Source organism: Barbus barbus (genome assembly GCF_936440315.1).
Source record: "Barbus barbus genome assembly, chromosome: 29".
NCBI lineage: Eukaryota > Metazoa > Chordata > Actinopteri > Cypriniformes > Cyprinidae > Barbus > Barbus barbus.
Genome location: NC_136757.1, coordinates 23,116,464 through 23,131,397, shown reverse-complemented (window position 1 = coordinate 23,131,397; position 14,934 = coordinate 23,116,464). Strand labels below are relative to the sequence as shown.

The following is a 14,934-nucleotide window of genomic DNA, read 5'->3' as shown; positions in this document are numbered from 1 at the left end:
TTCTTTTTGTTAAGACACACCTACCCAGTCCTTATTATTGCTATTTAGAATAATGGAATAAAATAATTAGACATTTCCCAAAAAAAAAATCATGCAATAAAATATATATTCCAGTTCAGAGCACTTTGGACAGCCCTGGAAACTGGTCTGTGAGTTGATGAAAATAAAAAATAAATAAATCTATAATTAATTAACCCTTAAAGACCTAGAACATATTTGGGCCACCTGACACGCCTGCATTTTTCTTATTGTTTTTTCAGACCTATTCTAGCAGTCAGCATCAAGTGCCATATATCATTATAAACAGGAGAACTTGAAGTTTCAGTCTAGCTAATTTAAAGTCCCAATTTTCCTTTTGTGTTCTCTAAGAATAAATTAATTTCCAGAATTTTAAGAAAAATGCAAGCAACAATTGGGTGTTTTTTTTACTGTGTACTCAAACAGCAACTCCTGAAGTTTGGGATTTTTCTTTAGAAAGTTGTATCTGGGTGTTTTACACTTCCAAATAAAATTTTGTCTACATATAACATTCCCCAAGAAAGTTATAGCCATTTATTAGAATATTATTATAGGCACTTTTCAGTGGAAAAAACAGGTCTATTTAGTTTACTAACAATACAGATGTGTCCAAAAACATTTAGGGAGTAAAGAAAATGGAATCAGTGTTATATAATAACAAAACACAGTAAAAAAAAAGTGACTTTGTTTCAGAGAAATATATTTTCAATCTGAGTATGAACAACAAACACACAAACCATACAGCTAATAGTGAAAACAATTGCACAAATTGTCTTCTGCAACACAAACAGTGCAAATGATTCACAAACTACACACAAAATGAGTGAGAAAGATACAGAGTGCAAAAGAAAAAGTGAAAATGATATTTATGGACTATATAATTATTGTTAAAATAATATACATAATATAAATCGATCCGCTGGCTGTACTCTGCGTCGGAATCGATTTTTTTCCCAGGACATCACCTAGCGACGCAAAGACATAAATTCCAGTGCTTTATCCGATATGTACCGCTGTTTCATCCTTGTTTTTGGTTTGTTTTAGGTCAAAGTACTCAGTCGTGTGTTTTTCTGTGCTTTTTCAGAGTTCTCTCAGGCAAATGTGTTATTTTGTGTTTGTTTTCATGCACGCACGACAGACTTTACTTTCACTTTGCGTTTGTTTAAATTTCCAAAGAAATATCGTAAATGAAATGACCAAAACCATGTTTATTGGTTGAATATGAGACAGTTTGAATCAACCTGGGCACAGGGGTGGGACTGAGCATCAACAATCGTTCCTTTTTGGCTCAGAGGAATGAAATGCATTGGTTTCTTCTGACGAATCAATGTTGTCGAAATGTGATGACGTAATCACGTACACTACGGAGCCATTGAATATCCAAATGAGACAAATGAGAATATCCGCTTTACAACACTTTTTAAAGCATTCAGATAGGATTAGCGGTTCAAAAGTTATTAAACATTGAAGAACAATAGTTATTTTTAGCTCCGGGCGGCTGTCTCTGTCTTTGAGGGTTAAAAATATATAGTGATGAAACTCTATCCAAACTCTATCATTCTTTCCAAATTTTGACTGCTGGAAGGATAAAGAAAAAGTAGAGAAAACAATACAGGAAAAAATTGCAGAGGAAGGAAATGAAACAGAATGAGAATCCAGCTGAAAAGACCAGCATATGTTGAACTTTCAGATTCAGGTGTCATCTTGTCAGCAGAGGAAAAAAAAAAAAAAAACTGTGGAAAGGTCAAGAAACCCAAGAGGGAGTCAGGACAACATTCACAACAGGAGACAAACAACAACAAAAACCATAACATATATCAGACCTGGTAGTTCTGCAGGAGGATGAGGCTGAGGTAGAACTCGCTGAAGGCCAGCTGCAGGTCTTTGATGTTGCGATGTTTGTTGCGCTCTTTGTTGGATAAAGGCAACACTGTTTTGCGGCGACTGCGCAGCCCTGGAGCATTGCTCTCCCGCTGGGCGTCCAGAGTTGTCTGCAGCTCATTCTGCAAAGTTGCAAATCGGCGCTGTGCCTCAGCCAGTTTCTCTGTGAACATCCAAAAAGAGAAGACAATATTAATAATTAAGTTTTATAGACAATTAGCATTTTACTTGATTTACGGCCTTTGAGAGAACACGGAAAACAACAAGCCTGGTTGTACACCAGGATGGAAAAATTTGATCTTAAATGTATTAAAAACTATCCGACTACATCTACTGAGAGACATAAAGCCTGCTTAGCTTACAACCCTGCAATGAAATGCACCAGAATCCATTTAGCATGACAAATAAAATCCCTCATTCTACCCATCAACTGGAAAGTAAAGCAGACAGATTTCCTGTTAGAGATGAGCCTCTTCCTGTAAGGGCGATATCTCAGACAGCATTATCCATGCTGGCCTGCATCCCAGCGCAGTTTGGTGAACAGGACCCTGCTCACCCATCTCACTTTCAGAGGAAGGAAACGGGATATTATGTTCATCAGACATGTAAATATTAGGAGTCCTGCTGGCGTATGTGTGATAACCCTCAGTAAGGGACTGAGGAGTCCAAGATGAAAAGAGAGTGAGGAAGAGAACTGCCACACTTTGTCCCCAAGGCACTGATTACCCAATTGGCTCTGCTAATGTGTTTTTCTCAGGGCAGTCTACTTCCACTATTTCACAAGATTAAACTAGAGTATGAATGTAGTTTTTCAAATGAATTTAAATGACAAAATATTATTTAAAATGTATTTAGCTATATATTTAAATACAGTTATATAATTTTTTTAACGTTTCTATAAATGTTAATTTATTTTATATTTATATTCATATTACATAGAAATTTATTTTTTATTTAATATTAATTCAATATCTTAATATACATTTATTTAATATTAGTATTTTTAAAATAGTATTTATTATAATACATTTATATGAATATATGTATATTGATATGAATAATTATATATATGAATATATATATGAATGTAATATTTGGTCATTAAATGGTAAATGTTTTTACAATTTTTTATGTTTAAGAATAAATTCATAAACATAAAAAAAATGCATACATCGCTAATCTTTTTTACAAATTCTTAAAGATGTTCGTTAGTTAGAAAAAGTATGTAGCTAACGATTTTAAATAGCTTACAAGCAGAATTTGCAAACAAACAACACAGAAAACCAAAAATTGAAGTTTGGACCGCATTAATAATGCAAATACATAAAAAGATAAGATGATAGAACATCAGTTTATTAAAGTCCAGAAAAATATTGGCTGTGAACATAGATTTGATCTTAAAGGTGCCATAGAATGGAAAACTGTCTTTACCTTGGCATGGTTGAATAATAAGAGTTCTGTTCATGGCAATGGGAGATGTGAAGTGCAGGGATGGGTTGGTGTCTGTATTCAGAAAGGCACGGAAAACAAATAACGCGTTCTAATAAAATAACGTGAGCCACTAAAGGGACATGGTTAGCTCCTTGCTAGCTGTAGCCTGTTACAGTACATAAGATTTCACTTATCACATAAACAGAGTAAGGAGAGATGCCTGAGGATGATGGCGAATGATTTACAGATCCTGAGCACCACTGACAAGCATCTGATCTTGTAAAATGTGTGGTAAGTACTGCCGCTCCATAGTATAAACATAGTACGTGCGATCGTGAATCTTGAAACTGAAAGTAAAATGCGATCGTGCATTCCAAAGCAGTTTCAATGCCCAGCATATTAATAGCGACTCCCTGATGCTAGCCTTTTATTTACAGTATAATTACCCAACGATATAACTGTGCAAGAAAGTATTGAAATATATATTTTCCCTGTGTTTCCTGCCTGTGAGCTACTGAAATGAGCCGCACTGTGAAACAGCCAATCAGAACAGAGCTCAACAGTGAGCCGCACTGTGAAACAGCCAGTCAGAGCAGAGCTCAACATTATTATTCACGACCCTTCCAAATAAGCCAATAACAGACCGTTTCATTCTGGGGACAAATCTTAGGGTTGTAAATCAACATGTAAAACTGTTTCTGGAGAATTTTCGCCCTTTCCTAAGCCACGTACCTTCTATGTAGATATCAAAGAACAATTTAAAATATTGTATCAATGTATTCTATGGCACCTTTAAAAAACAACATATCGAATTGACTGCACATCCTTGTTTTCTTTCATGTAATGTAAATATAGTGTCCAGTCAACTATAATAGTCTGACTAAGGTCTGTTCTTCTGAAGGCTGTACGTGGCTAAGATAGTGCTAAGAATTTATGTGCTTAGCAGATCTTGTCCACTGGGACAAAGACTGCATGTACTCAAGGTTTAGAAGCAATGTTGTTAATTCAGGACCACTCAGGGGGGAGGCAGGGGTCTCAGCCATAACACAGTTTGGGTCAACTAGACAGAATTAGTTATAGTGCACTAACAGCGGCTGCCGTCCTAATATAGATTTCAGTTCTAAAGGCCATCATATATGATAACGCCTTGCATTTAACTAAATAAACCTTTAAGTCAACCTGTGCATGGACAACATTGTCTGCAGAGCTGAATAATTAAACTAATGTTTATGTTCAAATATTTTTCTAAGACTATTTTTGAGCAAATTAAACTTTGTTTTGTTTTATTTTGTCCTTGTGGAAAAAACATCCATGTGTTTTTCCACAAGGGAAAAATAAAAGTATGGGGTCAAGAGATTTTTCCAGCTTAATGAACTTGCCAGCTTTCTTTGGCTGGGCAACTCGATTAGAGTTTATTTTGGTCCGTTTGTCAAACCTGCAGCACTGAGGGAGTGAATGATTTTCGGTGGCAACTGGAGTAAAAAAAGACTAAACATATTGATGCTTTCCTTTTTTTGTTAAATTATTATTGTACATCTGCTTATTTGTTTCAGAATAAATGCTGATCCATCTGTCTTGGCTCATTCTAAGATTTTTATTTAGAGGGAGAATTAGCTACTGTTAAATTCTCAATGCAATGAAACAATGCATCAATGTGCAAAGCAAGCATTAATGTTATGCTTGAAGAACTTGTTTGTCATGTCATCCCCTAACCAGCCACTAGAGGCAGTAGAGCTCAGACATTCCTGCTACCCTGAAGTCAAAGCAACAACACAGCTTATGTTGCAGTGTGCATATTATCAGTCCAAACATAGTCTATTCCCCTTGACACATGTCAAAATGACTATGACAGGCATTAGCTATTACATCATGTTCCTAAATATTGCTGTACAGCCAGACCTCATGCACAGGGAATCCCTTGACGGCATTTAGCTGGCCACTGCAGTTCAACCACACACAGTAAAAATTGTTTCCACTTGTGCTATTTATGAGTTACAGAAAGAATGCAATACTTGTAGCCAAACATTTAAGATTATTAAAAGTTAACTATGAACGATTTAATGCTCAACAGAGATCTCTTTTAATCCTCAAGACAGGATATGTGCACTTTTTATCTTTGTGGGAAGATATAAGTGTTTATTATATACACTCAGTTTTGGAGCCATTAAGATTTTTAAATTAAATTAAAATAATACAAGTCAATACAAGTTTCAAAAGTAGTCAAAAAGTAGTCTGACTATATTACCTAAAATGTGTAATGTAATGGATTACTTTACTAACTATAGTTTTTGTCATGCAATTTGGAATCTATTAATCTATCTCTATAATACTTTTACTCAGCAGGATTGCATGAAATTGATCAGAAGTGACAGTAAAGACTTTTATATTGTTAAAACAAATTCCAATTCGAAAATATGCTTTTGAACTGTCTATTCATCTACAGGTGCATCTCCAAAAATTTGTATATAATGCAAATGTTCATTATTTTTTGTACCTTATTTCAAAAAGTGAAACTTTCCTACATTTTAGATTCATTACATGTAAAGTAAAACATTTTAAAAGTTTTTTGGTTTTAATTCTGATGATTAGAGCTTACAGCTCATGAAAGTCAGAAATCCAGTATCTCAAAATATTTTAATATTTACATTTGAGTTTCAATTAATGACCATCCCTTCAGTATAAATTCTGGGTATATCCTGTTCTTTGAAACCACAATAATGGGGAAGACTGCTGACTTGGCAATGATCCAGAAGACGAACATTGACGCCCTCCACAAAGAGGGTAAGTCACAGAGGGTCATTACTGAAAGGTGTGGCTGTTTACAGAGTGCTGTATCAAAGCATATTAAATGCAAAGTTGACTGGAAGGAAGAAATTGAGTAGGAAAAGGTGCACAAGCAACAGGGATGACCGCAAGCATGAGAATACTGTCAAGCAAAGCTGATTCAAACACTTGGGAGAGCTTCACAAGGAGTGGACTGAAGCTGGAGTCAGCACATCAAGAGTCACCACGCTCAGACGTCTTCAGGAAAAGGGCTACCAAGCCACTTCTGAAACAGAAACAACATCAGAAGCATCTTACCTGGGCTAAGGAGAAAAAGAACTGGACTGTTGCTCAGTGGTCCAAAGTCCTCTTTTCAGATAAAAGTCAATTTTGCATTTCATTTGGAAATCAATGTCTGGAGTCTGGAAGAAGAGTGGAGAGGCACAGAATCCATGTTGCTTGAAGTCCAGTGTGAAGTTTCCACAGCCAGTGATGATTTTGGCTGCCGTGACATCTGCTGGTGTTGGTCCACTGTGTTTTCTGAAGTCCACAGTCAACACAGCCATCTACCAGGAGATTTTGGAGCACTTTATGCTTCCATCTGCTGACAAGCTTTATGGAGATGCTGATTTCCTTTTCCAGCAGGACTTTATCACCTGCCCACACTGCCAAAACCACTTCCAAGTGGTTTGCTGGCCATGATATTACTGTGTTTTGCAAATCCTTTTTTAATTGATCTTAGGAAATATTCTAATATTTTGAGATACTGGATTTTTGACTTTCATGAGCTGTAAGCTCTAATCATCAAAATAAAAAACAAAACAAAACAAAACAAAAACGTTTGAAATGTTTTAACTTACATTTAATGAATCTAGAATATATGAAAGTTTCACTTTTTGAAATAAGGTACAAAAAATAATGAACATTTTCATGTTATTCAAATTTTTTTTAGATGCACCTGTATATGTCTGTCTGTCTGTCTGTCTGTCTGTCTATTTATATTTGAATTGGAATTTTTTTTAACAACATAAAAGTCTTTACTGTCACTTTTGATCAATTTCATGAAATCCTGCTGAATAAAAGTATTATAGAGATTCCAAATTGCATGACAAAAACTATAGTTAGTAAAGTAATCCATTACATTACACATTTTAGGCAATATAATCAGACTACTTTTTGATTACTTTTAGATTACTTTTGACCTAACTGTAGTCTGATTCAGATTATTTCAAAATGTCATTTAATCTAATTACAAATACTTAATTTTTGGAATCCGATTATTTTAACCAGATTACATTTAACCAGTTACAAGGGGTGTGAATAACGAATTACAAATTCTCACGTTACAGTAATTAAGTAGTTTTTATCAGTAATTGTACTTTTTTGAGTAGTTTAAAAATTGTGTACTTTTACTTGAGTACATTTTAGGTGATGTATCAGTACTTTTACATCGTTACATGCTTATTTTAATTGAATTTTTATCCATTAATGTAATTGGACAGAGAGATAGTAATCGGTCTCGTGACTTTCGTCAAATCAAATTGTGCATAGATAACTTTAACCGCCAACTGCTGTTTATCATAGCTGCTGGAAGTGCATTCTTCAAGCATCAATTCAGTCGCATCTTCCTCTAATATGTTAAGGAAAATTTAGGATTTCTGCTTACTAAATGATTTGTATATATGCTTGCCTATCTACACGGCCTGAAATTTGGTGTAAGGTTGCGGGTATTGCGTACAGTGTCAACTCCCGCAAGTGCCACGTTCGGTAAATTCCCACTCACTTATGAGACACGCGATCTGCGCTGTCTCGTCTCTCTCGCATGCGCGCTGCAGCAGTCACTTGAATACGCCGTTGCTGCTTGTTGAACTTGTTGACTTTTGATGAGTTTGAGCGCGTGATGCTGTGAAAAAGTGTGTTGGAAACACTGTAAAACGATTTGAAATAATGTACTCAAATTGAGGACCAATCTGCACCTTATTGATGACCTGTGGCGTTAATACTGCATCTGTGTCAGTGCGTGATGTAATAAAACTGCAGCTCATTAATAAACTTTTTTTTTTAATCCATTTTATAGAATCCGCCTTCATTTAGCATGTGTACTCGCGCATAAACAATTTTCAAGTTCAACACTTTTTGTTCCATTCAGTTGTGGATGCTGCTGATTCACCGAGACCGCCGCGGCTCAGCAAAGAGACGTGTTTTTGTTTTCTTTTGAAAAAGTTTCCCCAGAAATACTTTGCTATTTAATGCATTTTTCGTTTCAAATTGTTTTATCGACATAACAATTCGAGTAAATGTATATAAGGTATGGAATGATGCCATCCTTCTAGAACAATGTGCATTTATGTTAAAACTGTAACATAAATTATCAAGTTTAGTTATTCTTATTTCTTTATTGCAAAATGTTAAAACTGTCACCGTTTTGGAGAGAAATATGGGCTCTCATTTTAACCCATATCATGGTGTGTGATGCTGAACTATGAGTTTCTAATGGTGTTTGTATTTGCACTATTCTAAACATTAATATTTTATGTGCAACAACAGCATGCTGTCTCAGTGGCCTTACACGTGATTTTAAATTATTTTTCAAACTTTATGATTTTAAAAAGGGATGATTGTAATTAGAATAACTTTCATCTTTTCTTCAACTGAATACGGTTTCCGTGCTATTTTGATGTGTTTTAAAGAGTTGGCAGTCAAAATTAAAACTGTTGGATGATAGATATTCTTCATTCTTTGTGACAAACAAGATAATGTGAATTACAGAATGCACAACATTTTTTAAATGTATAAATTGCAGTGTACAGCGTTTATTATGAGGGGGTAGAATCCACAGCTCAGTACTCACTACTCAATACTCATGAGTACTTTTAAATAGGCTACTCTTTTACTCTTACTCAAGTAGTTTTTTGGATAAGTACTTTTACTCTACTCACACTACATTTTTTGGAAGGTAATGGTACTTTTACTTGAGTATATTTTTTCAATACTCTTTCCACCACTGCCAGTTACTACCCTTTTTATTTTTTTCTTCAGCATTTTTGAAGGCATGCAGGGAAAACAATACCTGAATAGAATGTGTTGATCTTGGATAGCTCCTTTTCACACGTCTGAAAGAACTTCTCTTCAAACTTGGCATAGTACCGTTTGACAGTGTCTTCATCTGTGACTGAAAGAAACAAAGCACAAAGATGTAAATCTGTGTTCATTTTCATATTAAGTATTGGCCACTAATCCACTCCAAAATCCACATCAACATTCACAGCCTCCATCCTTTATACTCACTCCTCAAAGCCAGAGGGAGTTATAAAACCAGTGCTTTGAGCTTCAAACGACAAATTTAAAATCTCAGATTTTGAATGTAATATACGTATTTATGTTAAAATGTAGACCGTAAAAGTTAAGATAAATGTCTGACATTTAACCATGTTTTACAGTGCAGCTGTCGGTCTCTTCCGCTCAGCTGACTTTAGTAAAGGAAGGATGCCTGAGGCATTTGGCTGCCCAAGTTGTCTCTCTCTGTAAATAAGCCAGAGTCAGGTAAAAAGCTTTTAGCATCTATTACAAGAAGATATTAATCAGATATAACTGCTCACATCTACTTAAGGTTATATAGACCATGCATCAAATATTGCCTTTGAATATAAACTAGAAAAGTCAGATTCATTAACAAACATGTCTGAGTCTGTGGGTTCTGTGGTTACACATCAGTTCAGTGGATTTAATCCATCAGTATGGTTTGTTGAATAAAGAAATTGACATTACTATTATGGCCCAACAAAGCATTGAATATACAAAAATTGGAAAATATAATAAACAGTTTATTTCCATAAGAACACTGAACTTAAAATATCACTGGCTTAATTTTCAACTTATCATTAACAAATGGAGCTCAAAGAATTTATTATTATGTATCAAACTTATAGCAAAACTCTCTGTGTAATGTATAGTGATGAGAGAAAGAGTGTGGGCAGGGATAAATAATATCACATAGCATCCACAATCCAATCAAATCCATATGGATAAAGATCCATTTCCCACTGAAAGCTACAAATATGTCTACTTACATACATCAAGTAAGTCTTAAATACAATTTCATGTCACCATGGCAAGACAATTTAAACAAATAGCACAGCTTGTTACAAGAAAAGCATGTATACTCATTAGGTCTGGGTTGTCACGGTAACAGAGGAAGCCCTGTGTAATGTCTTAAGTGGTGTCTTCCTGCTGTTCACTGTGAGAGCCCCCGTTAGCTTTATGGCAAAGTTGTCATGACCCTGACACAAAGGAACATGATTTCAGCAAGAGACTCACTTCAGAGAGAAATGAGAGACCAGACAAAAAACAAACAAACAAACAAAAAAACTGCATGGAAACACACTAAAGGTGCAGTGTGTGCATATCAATATTAAAAGAAATCAAACATTTGAAAATTATGGTTGAACCACTGATGTCACATGGACTATTTTAACAATGACCTTACTACCTTTCTGATCCTTGAATGTGTCAGTTGCCTTGCTATCTATGGAGGGTTCAGAAAGCTCTCGGATTTCATCAAGAATATCTTAATTTGTGTTCTGAAGATGAACGAAGGCCTTACGGGTTTGGAACGACAAGGGTGAGTAACGTTAATTAATGACAGAATTGTCATTTTTGGGTGAACAATCACTTTAATATAATTCAGTTTTGTTGATGAATGTCAACCCTATAAGGCATACTGTATCATATTTGATACACAACTTTCAAAAGCCTCAAAATTACCTGTTATACACAATTTTCTACATGCCTTCTGTTGTCTGATATTTATATTTTTCAGCAAGTAAAAGCTCTTTCATTATAATTCTAAAAATGTCAATGTGTCTTTTTTGCTGTGATGTTTATTTAAAAAAAACAACACAAGATTAACTTTTATATTGTTAGTAATATTTCAAGATAAACACTTGCATACACTTACATGATTATCCATACAGCATTTTTGAGAAAAATGTTAAAATGTGAGCATTAAATGATACATCAGGCTTTTGGAACGGTTATTTTAACATATCTCAATCATTCATGTATTGCGCTGCATTATGTTTTGCCCCCAACAATATTATCCACACAGCTTTAATCAATAAACTACGATATTTATGTGCATTTTATGCATGTGGTCTGTTATACAGTTATAATAAAGATCTCGGTTTACAATACAAGCTATCAGAATTACATCTTACCATTTAATATCAGCAACTGCACAAAATGCATACTGAATAAGTTTTTTTTCCTTCGAGTAAGAGCTCCATATTCTCCTACATCATACTAAAAATAAAAAATTAACAATCCCGATGTTTCAGATATGATACTCAAAAATGTCTTTTAGATTTCTTTCAGTCTAAAGCTGAACTAATCTTAAAAAAAAAAAAGATTTTCTGGCCTAATATTTCATATGCCAGTCTTTACAGGGTTAAATCTCAAACTGATACTGTATTGTATTTGTACAAAACTAAGTTTATGCTTTAATTTAGAAAATGAAGCACAGAACCCTGACACAGCACAGTTTTCCAGACTAAGGAGCTTGCTATCTGTTAAATCCTGCACATAAATCCTATAAAGCTGCAACTAACAATCTTTTGCTTATCTGGGGTTATTTCTCTCTCTATCATACTCTCTCCTGATAGGCTCACACGAATATAACATTTTCCCTCTGGGTGCCTAGATTTACCAGACCGAACTGTGCCCATGGATCAAGGGATCAAAACTGTGCATTGTTTTACCCAAAAAGCCCTGCAGGAAGAGGATTCATCTGTCTAGTCTTTCGGAATAAAAAGCTAAAAGCTTTTTTTTTCATTCCCAATTCTTCACCACCAGGATTACAATGCAGGACTGATAATTTCAATTGAGAAAGTACATGATTTTACAGCAGAGAGCGAGATAGAGAGAGCATTGCATGTATTATCCAGAGTTAGTGATAATCATCTCTCATTAGTGGGTTACTGGTGGCGAGCAGCGATTCCTCGACCGACAGCTGTATGACCTCTCATTTTACAATCCATTTAACCGCCTCAATGCTATTTATCGCCCTCGTCTTGCTGTTTGCATTGTCGCGCCGCTGCCAAACATGGGTGCGAGTCCCTTATCTCGCCTCTACACGGAGATCACAATCATCACAGTTGAATTAAACGGTCGCCTGGCGGCAATAAAGAGGCACGGGAAATGCTCTGTTGTTGGATTTTTTACGAGGACCTATCATCCTGAGTAAATTAGAGAGGGTGACTATTCGCTCTCGCTGGCACGCTCTATTAAAAAGGGTGTGGGTGGGATTGCAGGAGGACAGCCGAGCGGCAGAACCCGTTAAGCAGGAATGATGCATGCTGGGAAAGAGAAACAAAGTGAATACATGAAAAGCAGCACATAAAAGCCTCTTCCAACCATCCGTTCGCCCCCCTACCCCCTTGCTAAGTTCAACCAGATCCTCTGAGATGAAGGAAAAGCCTCGAAGCCGCCCCAGTCTCTCCACCAGTGCTTTCGTCCCTCAAGCCACAATTAGCCCAACCAATCAGGAAGCTTCTAGAGTCGGGAGATGATTAGCAATGCACATTAAGTGTCCGTGTAAATAACGTGTACTGTATAAAAGCAAAGTAAGCATGAGGGAGAAGCTCTCTGAGGTCTCAGTCTAGACTCATTCATCAGAGAGCTGTTCAGCACGTTGAGAGTGTAAATCTTGGTTTCTGTAGGGTAGGGGGCGGGGGTGGGGAGGGATTCCCGGCAGCATCCAGACCAGGCGAATGCATTAGGAAGCGGGGTGGATGACACAGATGGGATGTGAAATGGATGGTGGGGTATGAAATGTGAGCAGGTCAGAGACATGACGCTGCCACTGAGTTGGTTCACAAAAATGACACAATGAAATATTCAGCTGAACATATCATTCTGACAAGATACTTTTAGCAAGTGCCTGATAGTTCCTGTTCACTTCTAGATTTAGTCAAAGTAAGAGATTTGGGCTATTTTCATTTAATATATACAGTAAATTAACTAAATATTTTTTAAATAGTTAAAATTAAAACTGTTATCATCAACAATTCTTTATTTAAAATGTAAATTAATCAGGGATATGCAAGGCATAAAATCAGCCACCAGTCATTATCAAAACTTAAAATTAAATATATTAAAAATATTATCACAATATATATATATATTTTTCATATATTACATGCTAATAAATAAATAAAAATGTGATGTTCAACTAAGTTAAACTAAGACTGGGCGATATGGCCAAAAACATTATCACATTTTTTTAAATATATTTAATATATCAGTCAGTATCAATAATTATCCCAACAAATGTCAAATCTTTATTAGTTCTTTCAAGTTTAAAGGCAGAGTTTTGCTCCTAGCATCCATAGAGCTGGCATCTTTACATGCTATTAGGGGTGGGCGATATAGAAAAAATATCATATTCGATTCACAATTTTGAAATCAGAAATTAAATTTTAGGGTGAACTATCCCTTTAATGACAGTCGACAGCATGTTTAGTGTCCTGTCCCTTTAAGAGCTGCACGCATCTAATATACAGGCACGCATCCGTTTCTCTCTAAACTATTTACTTTCATTTTAGAGATAACCAACTGAGTCTGTATGTAAACCTTGTGTATTTTGACAGTATTAGCACAAAAGATAACTTAGTTGATAATCAGGCCCTGTTAGACAGGCTTTTTAGTGCGCACGCTTCTGGTGTATCCGCTCAGAAAAAGCGCACGAATTAAACATTTAACCATCAAGGCTTATATGCAAATAATGTACTTCTGCGATCGCGAATAAGTGCAGTGTCCTGTCAGAGTAACTCTACTGCTGTATGTCATGTTGTACAGTATATATAGACGGAGGCGCCAGAACTGTACAATGTTGACAATGTTTTCTGTAGCACGATACTACGATATTTCTTCAAAAGCAGATCGTGGAGACATTTTATCGTCCACGATCAAAAATAGTCATATCGCACACCCCTACATGCTATCCATGTCATGTGCATTAAATAGACACTGACACAGACAAAATGAACCAGAGAAACTCTTATTAATGGTCAATGATTTCAGCAATCTAAAATTATTTCTGCTGAAATCCAAAATTGCTGTTTTGGCCAAAAATGTTTAGTTGTTGAAATTTCTGTACATCACTAATTTGCATCATGCACAGTAGGGTGGTGGTGATGTTGTTTAGGGTGGTGATGGCGCAGTGGATAAGACACATGCCTTTGGTGTGAGAGACCCGGGTTCGAATCCACTGTGAGACACCAATGTGTCCCTGAGCAAGACACTTAACCCCTAGTTGCTCCAGAGGTGTGCAACCTCTGACATATATAGCAATTGTAAGTCGCTTTGGATAAAAGCGTCAGCTAAATGAATAAATGTAAATGTAAATGTGTCAGCCTCAAACGTCACGCCCACTGACCGCTGACCGCCCATATCGCACAAAAAATTGGAAATACTTGCTGTAATCGGATTGGTTGAATTATATAGGATTTTCAGGAGATGTGTGTTGCATTCCGCCTGGAAACAAAAATGTTGTGATGCCAAACCCCCTCATGGAAGAAGAAAGCTGTTGTATTTACAACTGTGACAATGGCCTAGTTTACACTGTCTTGATGCTCAATTCCGATTTGTTGCCTATATTCGATTTTTTTTGGCTGTCCGTTTACACGTTCTTTCAATCGTGACACATATCCGATTCATGTGTTTACACTTGCCATACCATCTGAAACATCCCACATGCGTTGTTGTCATTTAGTGCCTCCACACATGCTTCCTCCCGAGAATAATGTGACTTGTGCTGACAAAACGACTCGAGAAAATTAGAAA

At 36.0% G+C, this 14,934-nt stretch overlaps 1 protein-coding gene across 1 annotated transcript in view; it reads right to left on the bottom strand.

The window, feature by feature from the left end:
- Positions 1-14,934, bottom strand: part of LOC306849249 (xenotropic and polytropic retrovirus receptor 1 homolog) — an 85,826-nt gene that overhangs the window by 17,995 nt on the left and 52,897 nt on the right. The window contains exons 3-4 of the mRNA XM_079384143.1: positions 9,164-9,265; positions 1,842-2,062 (exon numbers count right to left, since the gene is read on the bottom strand). Of these exons, the coding sequence (XP_079240269.1) occupies positions 1,842-2,062; positions 9,164-9,265 (323 nt within the window). The remainder of the gene's footprint in view (positions 1-1,841; positions 2,063-9,163; positions 9,266-14,934) is intronic.